The sequence below is a fragment of the Microtus oregoni genome, unplaced genomic scaffold (genome assembly GCF_018167655.1).
Source record: "Microtus oregoni isolate MIOR12 unplaced genomic scaffold, Mior012 000045F_ref0000178, whole genome shotgun sequence".
NCBI lineage: Eukaryota > Metazoa > Chordata > Mammalia > Rodentia > Cricetidae > Microtus > Microtus oregoni.
The window spans coordinates 3182330-3199786 of record NW_024543219.1 but is presented as its reverse complement, the minus strand read 5'-3'; the positions used below and the strand labels follow the sequence as shown (position 1 = coordinate 3199786).

The window sequence follows — 17457 nt, the reverse complement described above, 5'->3', positions numbered from 1 at the left end:
TATATTAATTATAAACTGATTGGCCTATTGCTCAGGCTTATTACTAACTAGCGCTTACAACTTAAATTAGCCCATAACTTTTTTAAAATTTATTTATTTATTATGTATACAATATTCTGTCTGTGTGTATGTCTGCAGGCCAGAAGAGGGCACCAGACCTCATTCCAGATGGTTGTGAGCCACCATGTGGTTGCCGGGAATTGAATTCAGGACCTTTGGAAGAGCAGGCAATGCTCTTAACCACTGAGCCATCTCTCCAGCCCCCTAGCCCATAACTTTTAATCTATGTTTAGTCATGTGTCATGGTACCTTTTCTCAGTAAGGCATTGTCATTTTGTTTCCTCTGTGTCTGGGTGGCAACTGACTCTCTGCCTTTCCTCTTCTCAGAATTCTCCCAGTCTGGTTGCCCTGCCTATACTTCCAGCCTGGCTACTGGCCAATCAGCATTTTATTAAATCAATATGAGTGACAAATCTTTATAGTGTATAAGAACATTCTTTATGCCACAGCACCCCCCCTTCCTTTCTGACATATCTCACTCTTGCCCAGGTTTGCCTCAAAACCTGAACTCAGGTGATCCTATCCTTGGACTCCCAGATATTTGGGATTACAGCGCAACCAACCATGCCCAGTTTCTTCCCTTGTTTTTCTGCTGAGTTGTTAGGTATTCTAGAGGGCACTGGCTCAATGGTGTTCCAGAAATGTGAATTTATTTGGGGGCACTCTTCCAAGACAGCTGCGCATGAATTCCTGGTTACATGTTATTTTATTTTTTACAATTCATGTGTGTTAGAGCTTTATCTTGAAAGATAAACCTGTGGTGCAAGTTTTAATTCCACAGATCCACATTTTCAAAGGTTTGCTCATCATCTTGGTGCTGTGGGATGCAGTGAAGCCTTTAAAAGGGCCTAGTGAGGGAGGGCTTTGAGTCATCGAGAATATGTCCTTTAGGGAAACAAGACCTTTGTTGCTTGCTTCCTCTTTCTGGCCAAGAGTAAGTGTCCTTCTCCTACCATGTACTTCCCATCACTGCCACCTTGGATCCCAACAGAAACCTGTAAGCGTTGGGTCCATACCTGATCATGGACTGGGAATTCTAAATCCATGAGCCAAAAGACCTTTCTCTTTTTACAAATTGATTACTTCAGGTATTTATTATTGGGGTAAGTATCTGAGTAATAAGTCGACATTATAAATATCCATTAAAGATGGCAGTGCTGCCAGCCAGATGGCTCAGGATGAAAGGCAATGCTGACAAGACTGAAGATGTGAGCTGATCCCTAGGACCCACATGGTGGAGGACAGCCATCAAGTTGTCTTCTGACCTCCACATGCATCCCACATCACACGCACGCCACCTCTCCCAATACATGTATTTTTTTTTTGAAAATTACTGGTGGTTGTGGGAAAAAATTAGGAAGATAAAGATGAGAATTCCAGTTCCAATCCTTTGTTTTTCCTTGCTATTTCCAAATACTGAATCTATTGATTAATCTTGTTTATGTAAAACAAAAGAACAGCTGTATTAAGGCATAATGCACATGCTTGGCAGTTCACTCATTTCAAGTACACATTTAGTGGGTTTTGCTATATTACACTGCAAATCTAAAAATTGTGATAAAATATATAACATACAAAAATGGAAACTTTCATCATTTACAAATGTTTGACTCAGTGATATCAGCCCTACTGTTGTGCACCCATCATTAATACATGTTCACAAAATTTTTCATAAACTCTTATATTCTTTAACTACAGGTGACCACCCACCGCCCACTTCACTCTTAGTTCTAGATAGATGACCACTGTACATGAGTCCTTTCTGCTGGCTTTCATTTTGTGTATGTGATCTTTTCAAGATCCATCTGTGGTGTACTATGTACCAGAATCTCATCCCTTTATATGGCGGAGTGGCGTGATGTGGGATTCATCTCTGTATGCTGTGAATACCATTGGTGAATAAAGAAACTGCCTTGGCCTGTTGATAGGGCAGAACTTAGGTAGGTGGGGAAAACTAAACTGAATGCTGGGAGAAGGAAGGCAGAGTCGGGAGAAGCCATGTAGCCCCACTGAAGACAGATGTCAGAACTTTACCAGGTGAGCCACATCCTTGTGGCTATACACAGATGAATGGAAATGGGTTAAATTAATATGTAAGAGCTAGCCAATAAGAAGCTAGAGTCAAACAGTGATTTAATTAATACAGTTTCTGTGTGATTATTTCTGGGCTGAGCAGCCAGGAACCAAGTGGCCTCCTTACTACAGTGCAGCAATGTTGTACTCTATGTATACCATAATTTGTGTTTCTACTCATCTTTTGATGGACACTAGTGTTTACATATATTGCCTAAATGTATAATGATACAATGATTTACCAGATGTAAATGTTTATTTGAATTCCTAGGAGTGCGTGCTTTTTTTTTTTAAATTGAGAAAATGCTGTCATAAGATTGGTCAGTAGGCAATTCTGTAGGAGGCATTTTCTTAATTATCAATGTGGGAAAGCCCAGCCCATTGGGAGTAGTGCCACCCTTGGGCAGGTGGGATAAGAAAGCAGACTGAGGAAGTCATGAAGGGCAGTTGAGTAGGCAGCATCCTCCACGGCCACTGGATCAGTTCCTGCCTCCAGGTCCCTGCCCTGCCCTCCCTCATGGTGGACTGTAGGACAGGTGAGCTGAAATAAATGCTTTCTTCCCTATGTTGATCTCAGTCATGCTGTTTGTCATAGCAACAGAAAACAAATTAGAAAAATTGGTACCAGGATCATGGGGGGTTGCTCTGTAGACCTGACCATGTTGTTTTTGGGAGGACTGTGAAAGGGATCTGGCATTTTGGGCTAGAATACAATTCAGTGCTTAGAGCTCACTGAGCTGCCATGAGCTTGGAAGATGACAGGTGTATGTGGACACGGGATTTTCCTACCACACTGTTGAAAACAAGCCCCTTCTTTTATGTAATGTTCTGGGTGCCCTGCTGAAAAGCACCTGACGTCTCTAATGTAGTCAACTGGTCTTGCAGGTGTATACAATGTTTTGTACTGCAACACATCATTGTCATTATGTCCTTTAGTCCCACAATGCAGGAGGCAGAGGCAGGTAAGTCTCTGAATTTAGGGACATCCTGGACTACATATCAAGGTCTAAGACAGGCAGGGTAACATAGCAAGACTCTGTCTCAAAATAATCCAAGTGCCAAACTATAAGCCCACAAAAATCTCCTAACATTTTATGATTTTCATGTTGCGGTAACACCAGATAAAGGACAGGGTACTAGAGAGATGGCCAAAGGGTTAAAGCACTTGTGTTCTTGTAAAGAACCTGGGTTTTGGTTCCCAGCATCCACATGGTGGCTTACAACATCCACAGGTACATACAAGGTGCACACAGTAAGTACAATGCTTATACACACAGAATAAGGAAATCTCAAAAAAACACAACAGACCAAAGTAATAGTATCATCCAAGTCTAGCTTGGTGAACTAATGAGTTTATTGGGGTTACTTCTGGGACATGGGTAAGGGGCTACTTTTAGGAGTAGGGGCTTCCACATACATATATATGCCCACCTGTACACACATACATAAACATATACATACATTTCCCCGTAACATTATTTCATATTTATTTTACTGCCAACTACTTTATAGTGCCATCTTGCATGTTTCCCGTAGCCCAATATATCTTCCTTTATGAGACCTTGATCTTATGATCATTCTGTGTGTTGTTAAGAAAGTGTGGTACTCAGCTGTGTCCTTTGCAGGATGAGCCCCCAAACCTATGTGTTTGGGAGAGAGGGTACTGTATTTATATCTCAAAAGTATAGAAAATTTAGAAGAAAGCCTATTTTTCCTGTATCACTGTCAATACTTTATCCTTCCAGACAAGCCACCGTCACTCTCAGGTTATTTTCAAGGCAGAGAACACACAGTGAGGGAACAGTCACACAGGACAGGATATGGCGAGGGAACAGTCACACAGGACAGGAAACAGACAGGGAACAGTCACACAGGACAGGATACAGAGAGGGAACAGTCACACAGGACAGGACACAGAGAGGGAATAGGCACACAGGACAGGATATGGTGAGGGAAGCCTGGAGTGAGACTTGTCACAGGTGGCACTTGCTTAGTCTTTTAGAAAGCACCTCTCGTTCTCATGTCCAAGGGCTCAGTGACGGCCTCTGATGGAGGAGGGTCATGTGTCTATATGTTAATTTCATTGGTTAATAAAGAAACTGCTTTGGCCTTTGATAGGACAGCAGCTTGATAGGCAGAGTAGACAGAACAAAATGCTGGGAGAAAAAAAGCAGATTCAGGCAGACACTATAGCTCTCCTCTCCAAGATGGACACAGGTTAAGATCCTTCCTGGTAAGCTACCACCTCATGGTGCTACACACATTATTAAAAATGGGTTAATCAAGATATGAAAATTAGCCAGTAAGAGGCTAGAGCTAATGGGCCAAGGCAGTGTTTAAAAGAATATAGTTCCCATGTAATTATTTTGGGGTATAGGCTAGCCAGGCTGCCAGGAGCCAGGCAAGAACGAAGCCCACCGCTCTTATTACAGGTCTCGGCCTCCAGCTTACCAAAGCATCACTCTGCATACAGGCCTCTGACAATGTAGTGTGTGTTTCTGTAAAGGAATACTTTCTGTTCTTTTTATTATATTCTTTAATGAAAATTTACCAAGCAATTACTGAGTCAGAGCTGGCTAGAGGGCTTATTAGGTAAGAGCACTTGATGTCAAAGCTCATGACCCAAGTTCAATCTCTGGGACTCCCATAGTAGGAGAGAACTGACTCCCACAGGCTAGACTCTGACTTCCACATGCGCACTGTAGCATACATTTTACCCCCTGCCCCCCGCCTCAATCCCTGAACCAGAAAATGAGTACATGGCATTTTTACATTACAACACAACTCAATAAAGATTTAGAGAAAATTAATTCTTTGAAAAAAATGTCACAAATTCTGGCACTTCAAGCAATGTAATTGCTACACATCTTTTTCTTAAAAAGCTTGTTTCCAGGCTTCCTTGACTCCCTTAATGCTCTCCTTCTTCACGCACTTCCAGTACTCTTGCACACTCTGCTGCTGCGACACCTGTCACCCGAGAGATAGGTCAGTCACTGGGATCATGTCTCGTGGCCCTGCTTATTGCCTTCCCATACTTCTCTAAAGAAAGCTGAGGGTGGGTTATGTTGCCAAATGCATGTAATGAAACCCATATTTATTAATTTCTCTGAGATAACATGTGCTGTGGGAATCAGGATCCTTTTCTAATTGTAAATGAATAATCTTATGTTAGGAACACAAGCATCAGTTCTTGACCATCCCTTTTTCCTGGCTCTCTTCCTAACTATCTACTTACTGTCTGTGCAGATGCGTAAAGCCAAGTTATTCTGACACAAATTTATTTCATGAGAGTACTTCTAGTAGATCCTAATGCAAACAAAACTCTGGGCTTTCTCTGTCGCCCACTCAGAGCCCAGCATGTGACTACGAGCAGCCACGACATGTACTGAGGTTCTGCGTGCTTCACAGTTAGCGCCCTGCATAGGCACTGTTGGTAAATGTACAGATGGGGTATCTGAGGAACAAACTAAGTGGCTCCTCAAGATTCATCAGTTAGCTGCGTGGCTGTGGCACACACCTTTAATCCCAGCACTCGGGAGGCAGAGGCAGGCGGATCTCTGTGAGTTCGAGGGCAGCCTGGTCTACAGAGTGAGTGCCAGGACAGGCTCCAAAGCTACACAGAGAAACCCTGTCTCAAAAAAACAAAAAACAAAAAAGATTCATCAGTTGATACATGACAGGGCAGGATTTGAACCTAATGAGTCCAAGGTCAGTTCCAAAGTCAGATCTAAGGTCAGATCCAAAGTCAGACTCAAAGTTAGATACTAAGCTGTGATTTCTGAAATTAGATTCAGATGTATGTGAGTATGTGTACATTCAATATACAAGTGTGCATGTCCAAGTGTGTGTGCATGCGTGTGTATAAGTATGTACAATGACAGAGGTCCGAGGACAGCCTTGGGTGTCATTCACTGGCCTGAAGCTCAAAAAGGAGGCTAGTCTGGCTAGCTGGCAAAACCCACAGACCCACCTATCTCTGTCTCTCCAGAAGTGGGATTTTAAGTACATGTCACTGTGCCTGGCATTTACCTGGTTCTGGGGACCAAACTCAGGGCCTAACTAATGGAACCATTTCCCCAGACTCAGGTTATTTTTAAAGCAAGGAAAATGGTAAATATCATTCTTGTGAAAGACAGTTCAGGGTTTGGTTGTAGTTTAGTTTCTGTATAAATGATAAAGATTCCATTTAACATATTTCATTTGCTCTAAATTTTAGGTTTAATACCATTGTTACTAACATGTAAAAACATAGATTTAAAAAAAACAAAAAATAAACAAACTAAAATCTGTTACCCATAAACCTCGATGCATCCTGTTTTTTAATACTCCAAGAAACTCCCCATGGCTGAGGCACTCATCGCCGTCCAAGTCAAAGATCTTGAAGACGGTGTCCAAGATATTGTTTGAGAGCTCCTGTCCAGTGGCTACTTTCACAGCTCTCTTAAACTCCGCTGAAAAGCACAGCAAGAAACTGCCGATCAACAGGTAAATTAGTCTAAGTGGATTTAATCCACAGTTTCCCATTATTTGAGAAGAGCATTCAAATCACGAGTGTATTCAAATCACAAGTGTACACAAATCACGAGAGTATTCAAATCATGCGTTTGGTTGAGAAATGTCATGAGGGTAAAGCAGGGCATTTCAAGGTAATCAAGGTTCCTAGTAACATATTTAATTCCATGTTCTTCCCCTTCGGGAGAATAAGAAAGCAAAAGCAGATAAAGTGTTTCCTGAGTAAGCCTGCGGGTGGATGAACGGAGAATAACATTATCTTACTGCTAGTCACCCCCTCATCGGTATCATCTACTCGATAGTGAAGCTGCCTACAGACAATAAAAATGAAATGATCTGTATCTTACCCAGTCTCACGGGGCGATGAGCTAAGCTAAACATTTGCATGGCGATAGCAAAGTCTTCCAAATGCGTTGTAAAATGGCAAAATGACTTGAACTCATCCAAACTAATGCTCTAATAAAATAAAAGATTTTTTAATTATAATTTTACATATACATTGAAATATTTTTTTCTTTCTTTTTTAGTTTTTCGAGACAGGGTTTCTCTGTGTAACAGCCCTAGCTGTCCTGGAATTAGCTCTTGTAGACCAGGGTGGCCTCAAACTCACAGAGATCCGCCTCTAAAGGCGTGTGCCACCACCACCCCACTATACATTGCAATCTTATTGATGTTAAGTCTTCTATCCTAAAGCTTATGAACTTAGATCTTTCTAAGCAAGTTGATAAAATGCTAAAGACACAGAACAGAGTGGAATACAGAGGTAGAGGCAGGTGGATCTCTGTGAGGTTGAGGCTAGCCTGGTCTACAGAGTAAGTTCCAGGACAGCCAGAGAAATCCTGTCTTGAAAAACAAGAAAACAAAACAAAACAACAACAAAAAACAAAACCTAAAGCAACCCCCTCCCAGCCTCCCAGCAGAAGAACAGAACACTAGATTCTAGAACTGCAGGAGGTCCATGAGAGCAAGGCTGCCGGTGGCTGTGTGGACGGGGCACTCTTGGACCAGTCCTAGCTTCTCTCCTGATTCTCATTTTGAAGGAGGCTGCAGAGGTAAAGTGAGGTCCTGGGAGGGTTGCAGTCCTGTTAGTCTGATGTCCACGGGAATATACACACTAACGTAAGTATGTATACTCATTGCTGCTCTTGTTCCCTTTCTCCCTGTGTACATGCACACACCCCACAGAGCCGCAACCATCCGAGGACACAGAGGACAGACAGCAAAGAGCAGTTTAAACCCAGCCTTGCTGGCACTTTGATCTTAGATTTCACATCTCCAGAACAGAGAGAAGATAGGTTTTTCTGTACTTTATGACTACAGCCAAGGAGACTACTAACACCCTGTTCAATGGGCCACTCCTACTTAACCAGTGTACAGGGCACTGGACAAGGTGGCCGATGCTGAAACTTCAGCTCTGCCATCTAAGATGTGTATTATCTTTGCCTAAACCTCAGGCAGGCAACTCTTAGGTTCCTTTGACCAAGGTCTATGGAGTAGAACTGAGATTTGAACCTTGGTCTATCTGATTCAGTATCTACGTACTTAAGAATAAACAAAACCTAAGTTTAAAAGCTACCTTTACCAGTAAAAAGAACTTGGAGAGGGGCCGGAGATGGCTCAGCAGTTATGAGCACTGGCTGCTCTTCTAGAGGTCCTGAGTTCACTTCCCAGCAACCACATGGTGACTCACAACCATCTATAGTGGGATCTGATGACCTCTTCTGGCATAAAGTCATATATACAGGTGGAGTACTCACATAAAATTAATAAATCTTAAAAAGAAATTAGAAAATTCTCTTCCTTCAACTGATGCTGCCTGAGTCCATCTCAAACTTAAGTGTCCCTATTGCCTTGATCTCCAGAGCAGCTGATCTCAAACTTAGTATCCCTATTGCCTTGATCTCCAGAGTAGCTGGGTTACAGGGACATGCCAGCTGGACCAGTGGAAGTTCTGACAGAAAATTCTTATTCTCCAGGGCCTTTTAGGACCTGCCCTCTGTCCACATGTGGTCTGCTCAAGTACCACTGCTTTCAGCCTTTGTGGAGCAATCCAAGTTGTAAAACTGCAACAAATTAAAAAAATTTATTATTTTTCATACGGGTGTTGTCTGTGTACCACTTGCATGCCTGTGCCCATGGAGTTGGCCAGAAGGGGCATTAGATCCCCCGGATGAAGTTACAGACAGTTGTGAGCCACCATGTGGGTGCTGGAATCAAACTGGGTCTTATGCAAGAGCAGCGGTGTTCTTAACCCGAGCCTTCTCTCCAGTCCCAACAAAAGAACTATAAAGAATATATGACCAAGGTGAAAAAAATGCCAGCAGTGTGAAGGGCAACAAGCCTTCCTTCTTCCTCCGATCCCTCTTCTGACCTCACTGCAAAGGCATGGGCAGCACCTGTGTGCTTCCAGAAATACACAGCTTATACAAAAGCAGCTGTGCACCCACATACACAAACTGCCGTCGGACTCGGAACACCCTCTCTGCACATTTCTGCACTCCACTTTCCTTTTCCCCACAGTGAATTTGTCAGCACAGTGTGGATCAAGTATCATTTCTCTGTCTATCGCATCATGATCTTAAAACAGGCATAGAGTGCAGCCATTCCAATGCCCACTTCTCTTTCCAGCATGCTGAGGTGTGAACTCGGGACCTTGTGCATGCTAGGCTTTTCTACAGGTGGGAACGGCGTCTTTACCACCTGAACCTGTGCATCTCACACTGTTCATTTGTGATTTCTCTTCTTGTGACTTTATGTCCTGTCCTGGTGAGGGTTATCATTGCTGTGATGAAATGCCATGACCAAAGCAACTTGGGGAGGAAAGGGCTTATTTGGCTTACACTTCCACACTGTTCACCATCAGAGGAGGTCAGGATAGGAACTCAAGCAAGGCAAGAACCAGGGGGAAGGAGCTGGTGCAGAGGCCATGGAGGGGTGATGCTTACTGGCTTGCTTCTTATGGCTTGTTCAGCCTGCTTTCTTATAGAACCCAGATCCACAGCCCAGGAGTGGCCCTACCCACAAGTTTCCTCAGACAGAGGGCTACTTGGCTTGCTGCCAGGATAATGAAAACAAGGCCTCCTGCAGCAAAGGTCAGGAAAACGCTTCTTGCCTGGTGGGAAGGACTGATTTGTTTGGCTGTGTATGATTTTTCACACAGCAGCTTCCCAGGGATTCTCAGAATCACTGTTACTGGCCTTGGGTGGCAAGGGGAAACCAGCACAAACAGGATGTTCACGCTTTTGCTATGAGTAACATTTTTTTTGTTTTTCTTGTCTTTGACCCAATAATCTTGAATCTTCTGTGAGCACCCACTCCGTTGTGCAGGGTAGTGTAGAAACATAAGCATTTCAGGTACTCTCTACTAGCTGACAGTCTGATCTTTAAGTTCTCAGATCCTCCTGGGGTTTGAGAAGAGACCACCATGTGCTCATTAGCTTTGCCTGCCAACCTGACCATGTAAACATTTTAATCTCCTAGTCAATACTAAGGGCAGCTCTAAAATTAGATGTTTCCTTTGTATCTAATCAGGGTTGTAAACATTTCCTTCCTTTTAAAAAAATTTACAATTTTTTGTTTTCTTGAGACAGGGTTTCTCTTCCTAACCCTGACTGTCCTGGAACTCCCTTATAAACCAGGCTGATCTCAAACTCAAGATCTATCTGCCTTGGCCTCTGGAGTCCTGGGACTAGAGGCATGCACCATCATTATAAACATTTCTTCATTTTAAAAATTAAATGCACTTGTAATTATGTATTTCCACTTCAATTATCAATTGTATTGCCTGTCTGACCATGGTGGCACACAGGAGGCTGAGGCAGGGGAATTACAAATTCAAGGCCTACTGGACAACATTATGAGAGGAGGAAAAGGATAACTCGTATTTGTTTTTTTTTTTTTTCTTTTCCTTTTTTAATGACACGGTTTTTCTGTGTAGCTCTGGCTGTCCTGGAACTCAGTTTGTAACCCAGGCTGGTCTGGAACTCAGAGATCTGCCCGCTTCTGCCTCCCGAGCGCTGGAATTAAAGGTGTGCACTGCCATCCCTGGCTGGATCACTCATACTTTATCTTTTCCCTTTTGCTAGAAATCGCTTTTAAAGGCTGGAGAGATGGCCCAACAGTTACTAATATCAGCTGTTCTTGCACAGGACAGGAATTCCATTCTCAACACTTACACAGAGTGGGGTGCAATCTCCTGTAACTCTAGTTCCAAGGGATCTGACACCTCCTGGCCTCTGTGAGCATTTGTACACATGTGATTTACACGTACACACACATGCACTAACATGGATGGATACACATTAGAAAAAAAGAGAGAAGCTGGGCAGTGGTGGTGCACACCTTTAATCCCAGCACTTGGGAGGCAGAGGCAGGTGGATCTCTGTGAGTTCGAGACCAGCCTGGTCTACAAGAGCTAGTTCCAGGACAGGCTCCAAAGCCACAGAGAAACCCTGTCTCGGAAAACAAAAAACAAAACAACACAAGAACAACAACAACAAAAAAAAAAAAGAGAGAGAGAGAGAAAGGGGTTCATAATTTAAAAAACAGAAATAGTTCTTAAGATCTTATACAAAAATACTTGCTCACAGCCGGGCGGTGGTGGCGCACGCCTTTAATCCCAGCACTCGGGAGGCAGAGGCAGGCGGATCTCTGTGAGTTCGAGGCCAGCCTGGTCTACAAGAGCTAGTTCCAGGACAGGAACCAAAAGCTACGGAGAAACCCTGTCTCGAAAAATCAAAAAAAAAAAAAAATACTTGCTCACTCTAAAAACATTTTGCTTACATAAAATGACAAAGGGAAAAAAATCGCAGTGACACACACCTGTGGTGTAGCTCCTAGGGAAGCTGAGGTGAAAGACCACTTGAGCTTTCAAGGTTAAGATCAGTCCATGCAACATGGCAAGGCCCTGGTTCAAACAAAAAGAAAACTAGCGGGCTGCAGAGATGGCACAGAGGGTGGAAGCATGTTTTGTTCTTGCAGAGGACCTGAGTTCAATTCCCAGCACCCACATCAGGCAGCTTACAACTGCTTGTTACTCCAGCTCCAGGGGATGGCCCCAACCTCAGATATACACATAAATATAGAAATATACACATGTACATGTAAATAAATAATAATAAAAAATAAAAAAAAAACCAAACAGTCCCCTGAAATCTCACTACAGGACAGACAGTTGAATGAGAAGGGCACCCATGGCTCCCAGCTCATGCTCGCCTACCTGGTCCCCAGTTGGCAGAACTGTGTGAGCAGAGTTAGGAGGTGTGGCCTTGTTGGAGGAAGTATGTGACACTTTGAAGTTTCAAAAGACTTGTGTCATTCATTCCCAGTCTGTTTCTCTCTCCCTCTCTCTGCCTCCAACTTGTGGATTACGACCTGAGGGCTCAGCTGTCCCTGCCACCATGCCTTTGCTTTGTTGCCGTGACATCTAAGCCTGCACCTGTAAGCCAAAGTTAAATGTTGCCTTCTGTAATCGCCTTAGTGACGGTGTCACAGCAACAGAAAGATCACCACGACTGCGAGTCTGGTGATCACCACTTTGAAGCTCACACACAAATCACATTTCCTGTGAAAATGTGTCCACGGGACATCTACTTCTAATATGCTAATGACACAGCAGCATTTCACTGAATTCAATTTTTTTCCTGATGGTTTTCAAGGGGGCTCTGTTGGGCTCGCTGGGTACATAGTCAAATCCTCTGTAAACAGAGACAACCACGGTCTTCTTCCCAAACAGCCTTGCTTATTTCCTCTGGCTAAGCTCTCCAGAGCAGCACTCAGCGCTGGGTAGAGCCTTGTCCCACGGTGGAGCTGCAGCCTCACAGGGGCTGTGCTGTGTGGGAGGCAGCTCATGACAGAGAGCTAGTACTAGGGAAGTGTCCTTGACCTGGCTGCATCAGTTCAGTTACAAGTCACTATGTCCCATGAAATTTCTGGTCTGTTTCAAGTCTCTCAAATGTGTAAAGAGAAGGTATACCGACCTCTCCTACCGACAACTTTTCTTTCACGTTTTTCCAGTAGATGTCTTTATTTTCAGTGTTAGTGAAGAAAAGGAGCCACTCTGCAAAATCTTCCTTCCTCATGAAGTTCAGACCCTTAGAAAACTGAAGGAATTCCATTTCTTGAACTTCAGTTTGTAAGTTTTCCATAAATCTAAACAGTAAAGTAGAAAAGTGGTATGAGCAGCGAGCGGCATTCCCCTTAATACTGTAGCGGGGCTGAGAGGCGCTCCCGCCTCCCCACAACTGCTGGTATAAGCAGAGAGTGGCATTCCCTTTAATACTGTAGCGGGGTTGTGTCAGGGCGTGAGAGAGCAGCCAGAGACTGGCCAAGTCCAATAGTCCAGCAGGTCTGTGCAGACTACACCTGGCACCCAAAGCTGCCATTGGTGTGAAGGTGTAAAAGTTTTGGTGAATGCTGCTTTAACAGATTTACAGAAAAGAGCATTTTCCCAATGCACAAACATCAATAGCCAGAAAAATTAAAGTATAGGGAAGGACTTTCCTTTCAGCTTAATAATTAATGCACACCAACATAGAAACAATGACTTTGTATCGGAAGCTTAGGTCTACATGAAATTATCTGCAGTTTTTGGGGCAACAGCGTGAATCTATGTGACAAAACACACTTTTTTTTTTTTAAATAAAACCAGCATGTTACTTTGAGCAAAGTCACATCGATAGCTGTCAGATTAAACTTTTACTTTCTTGAACAAGAATCTAGAAAAATTGCACTAAGGTTTATTACTTAAGTAATGTCAAAGCCATTATGAGCATCCTATGCTTTCAAGTGTTGCAATCTCCTTTAAATAATTTTTACCTTTTGTGTGCCATGGTAGAGTTTAAAATGGATAGAATATATACATGGGATAAAGAAATACATACAATCAGGCTAGTGGGAGAAAACCACCATTGTTGGTAGCTTGCTTTAGGGTCTGCATTTCTCCTGTAAGCTTCCAAGTGTAGAGGGGAGAATGGGCATAGATGTCTATCTCTGCGACATTTGCTGAATGTACCGGATGCACAGATTTTTGATGCTATATTTCTTTCTGGGTCAAAGCAGAATTTTGTCTAAAACTAAATGCATTTTGAGTTGTGGGTTGAACTAATGGATAGCGATATTTTACTGATATATTTTGTATTTTGTTTTACTAAATTTTTTTGTATTGTGTACTATAATAGTCAACGACTTTTTTGTGTTAGCGTGTTCATGTGCTTTAGTGTGTGTGTTAGTGTGTGTATGGGTGCATGTGTGTTAGTGTATATGGGTGCGTGTTGGTGTATGTGTGTTTCAGTGCTTGCAAAGGCTACAGATTGAAGCCTGTTGTCTTCCTCTATCACTTTTCCACCTTATTTTTTGAGACAGGGTCTGCCATTGCCGATTCAGTGGATCTGTCTGACCAGTGAGCTCCAGGGATCCTTCTGTTTCTGTTTCCAGAGCACTGGTGTTTCAGGCATGTGTCGCCATGTCTGTTTTTCATATAGCTGCTGGCAAATGAACTCAGGTCCTTGTGTTTATAGAACAAGCACTTAACTGACTGAGTGCTAACCGCGCCTTGACTGATTTGAACTCAGGTCCTTGTGTTTATAGAACAAGCACTTAACTGACTGAGTGCTAACCGCCCCCTGACTGATTTGCATCAGGATAATTAAAAGAATGCTTTATTTGTAGATGAGTCTGTAGTGAGCGAAGAGGCGTGCACAACAGCTGTGCTTTTCTTTTTCTTTTTGGTTTTTCGAGACAGGGTTTCTCTGTGGCTTTGGAGCCTGTCCTGGAACTAGCGCTGTAGACCAGGCTGGTCTCGAACTCACAGAGATCCGCCTGCCTCTGTCTCCCGAGTGCTGGGATTAAAGACGTGAGCCACCACCGCCCGGCAGCTGTGTTTTTCTTTTCTACCTTCTGAGATAGGAGGGAAGAGGGTAAGAGACTGGGAGGCTGACCAAGGAGATGGAGCAAGAGGCAAAGAAGTGTGCTGGGCTGCGGCAGCACTGGAGAACCGAGGGACCAAGAGGTGACCAACTGGACAGAGAACAAGAGAAAAGCGGAGGTGACACCTCATTCTGAACAACACTGGCTACAGCATGCTTCTGTTCACTGCTACCAGCTATGAAAGGGAAGAACACACCTCTCTTCACACTGCAGCTTCTTTGCAATGCCAAGGGCCTTTTAAAAAGAAAACCACCTGATAAACGTACATAAGAGCCCATCTATCTTCATGGGCTACACGCCTTTCCCTGGGTCTCCCTTTAATCTACTCCTAACTTCCCACATGGGGTAAAATCTCTTCATTGACAGAAGCATTCAGAGCAATGCATCAGAATGGCATGATGTTTCCCACATAGCCTGTAAAAAGGATTATGCTTAGTGTTTGAGACACAACAGCACATGGTGTATATGTATATATAGACTTAGCAAATCTTAGCAGAAATGCAGGGAGCCAAGGAAGATGCAGGCCCCCTGCCTTCCATATCAGGATTTTTCTAGTATTCTGATCTGCTTTCTAGTACCTGTTTAGAAACCGTGTTCCAGAGAGTGCTCCAGGGAGGCCCAGGGAGGAGGTAAGCAGGGCTCCACTGTGTTAAGGATTACAATAACCAGATACTCTAATTTTACGAAGAAATAAGTTCAGGGAAGTATGTTGGCATGATGCTTTATCTGAGACACGGAACCGTCTGCTTCCTACCGCACTGTCTGGCTATTTTCACAATACAGCTGTTGGTCGTGCAGATTTACTGCTGGGCCTCTGCAGAAGAGGCCTGTATAGACAAGAGCTGAGTGTCCACACCTCAGGACCTCAGTGCACAGTAACTCCGGCTGAGATGAGCCAGTGCTGGTCCCAGCAGAGCTGCACTCGGGAACACAGTGCATGACCTTATTTTGTGTTAAACTGGGCTGCTTGTTTAGTGTTAAGAACAAAATTGCTGGGTGGTGGTGGCACACACCTTTAATCCCAGCACCCAGGAGGCAGAGGCAGGCGATCTCTGTGAATTCGAGGCCATCCTGGTCTACAGAGTGACAGCCAAAAGCACACAAAGAAACCTGTCTCAAAAAACCAAAACAAAAAATCCAAAGTGATGCTTGGGGCATGTCTCTTATTTGCCAATATCAAGTAACAAAAAATAACTATTACATTTTATAAAACAGACATTATTTTTAAAAAATGGGCTAGAATATTTAAGAATAGTTACTTTATGTTTTATAGGTTAAATTCTCAGTGATAAGTACCTTAAAGAACCATAAAGAGTATCTAGGTTTAGAGTAGAGCAGGGATTCTCAACTTTCCTAAGACCCTTTAATATAGTTCTTCATATTGTGGTGACCCCAATCACAACATTATTTCATTGCTACTTCATAATTGTGATTTTACTACTGCTATGAATCACAATGTAAGTATTGGAGACAGGTTTGCCAAAGGGGTCAGAAGCCAACAACTGCTGCCTTACAGTCTGCAGTTCTAGAAAATGAGGATATTCAGTCTCTTCCTCTCTCTCTCCCTCCCTTCTTAGCTTTTTGAGACAGGGTTTCTTTGTGTATCCCTGACTATCCTGGAACTCATTTTGTAGGCAAGCTTGGCCTCAAACTCACAGAGATCTGCCTGTGTATTCCTCCTGAGGGCTGGAATTAAAGGTATGTGTCACCACCACCCGGATAGTTTCTTCATTTCTTACATATAACATTACCCCAAATTTTATGTTTACCTTCGAAATTCTTTATAATGAAGTTTTTTTTCTCCTCTTTTCCCAAAGAAACGCACTTGAAGGGTTGTGTTAATTCCAGACTCTTTCACTGCTGGTTCCTATAAAGAAGCACAGAAAGGAATCTGTGGGTATGAGCTTAGGGAAGTGTCCACGAGCGTGTCCTGTAGGACGTGAAGGCAATGAGGGCAGTCACTCCTGCCTACGACCTTGGCTAAGAGGACTCCCCCCAACTTCCACTACCATCCTGTGATGAAACTCAACAGAATCTAAGAACAGAAGGGACACGCCCTAACAGGACAAACCTACAGCTGAAACTACACTGAATGGGGAAAAGTTGAAAGTCTAGAGAGTCCAGGGTGGGTCTCCTCGTTCTCTTTCAGGTCAGCTGGGGCTACAGGTGCGTGCTGCCGCGCTGGACTAGTGGACCAAGTCCCTCCTAGCGCTCCCTGAAGTGCCCTGACACTGCCACCCAGAGGCTCTCTGCAGCCCACACCACACTGGCCTGGAGTCCAGCGCCCAGTGATCCTTCCAGCTCCACCCTACACTTCTGTCCTCACTGCTGACTTCTCCTTGCACAGAGTGGCAGTCCAGACAGGGCCATTACTGAACTACAGTCAGCATCACAGACTTACTTTTCTCCAGAACCTGGCTATTTAAAACAGGGGCTGCGTGACTCAAACAACTGGAGGCCCGCAGCTCCCTGGCACTCTTAGCCAAAGGCCCTGTCTGCCCTGGGCCCACAGACACCATTACCTGTGAAAGAATGTCTTCATTCTCTCTTCCACTCAGTTTGGCTAGAATTTTTTATTTTTAGATTCAGATTTCCACAGTCCTAAGGCTCTACGTATCTTGTGAAGTGTAGAGGGTGTCTGCCTCAGGATTACAGAACGAGGGGACAAACCAACTCAATAGCCAGATGTCCCCAAATTTAAGCTCAGCTTCTACTTTTGACATTTACCAAACATCAGACCAAATGTCAAAGCATGAGTAAAATTCATGGTAGCTAAAATATTTTTACTAATTCTTTAAGAATTTCATACAATGCATTTTGATTATATTTACCAACTTTTCCCCTTAATTCCCTGGGAATTTTGTTTTTCTAATTAGATTTGGATTT

The 17457-nt window shown here is 43.5% G+C and overlaps 1 protein-coding gene across 1 annotated transcript in view; it reads right to left on the bottom strand.

The window, feature by feature from the left end:
- Nucleotides 1–4437: 4437 nt before the first annotated feature.
- The window catches only part of Micu2 (mitochondrial calcium uptake 2), a 92031-nt gene continuing 79011 nt past the window's right edge, over nt 4438–17457 (bottom strand). Inside the window, exons 8-12 of the mRNA XM_041633964.1 lie at nt 16341–16438; nt 12624–12795; nt 6993–7101; nt 6427–6584; nt 4438–5100 (exon numbers count right to left, since the gene is read on the bottom strand). Of these exons, the coding sequence (XP_041489898.1) occupies nt 5008–5100; nt 6427–6584; nt 6993–7101; nt 12624–12795; nt 16341–16438 (630 nt within the window). The 3' untranslated portion in view covers nt 4438–5007. The remainder of the gene's footprint in view (nt 5101–6426; nt 6585–6992; nt 7102–12623; nt 12796–16340; nt 16439–17457) is intronic.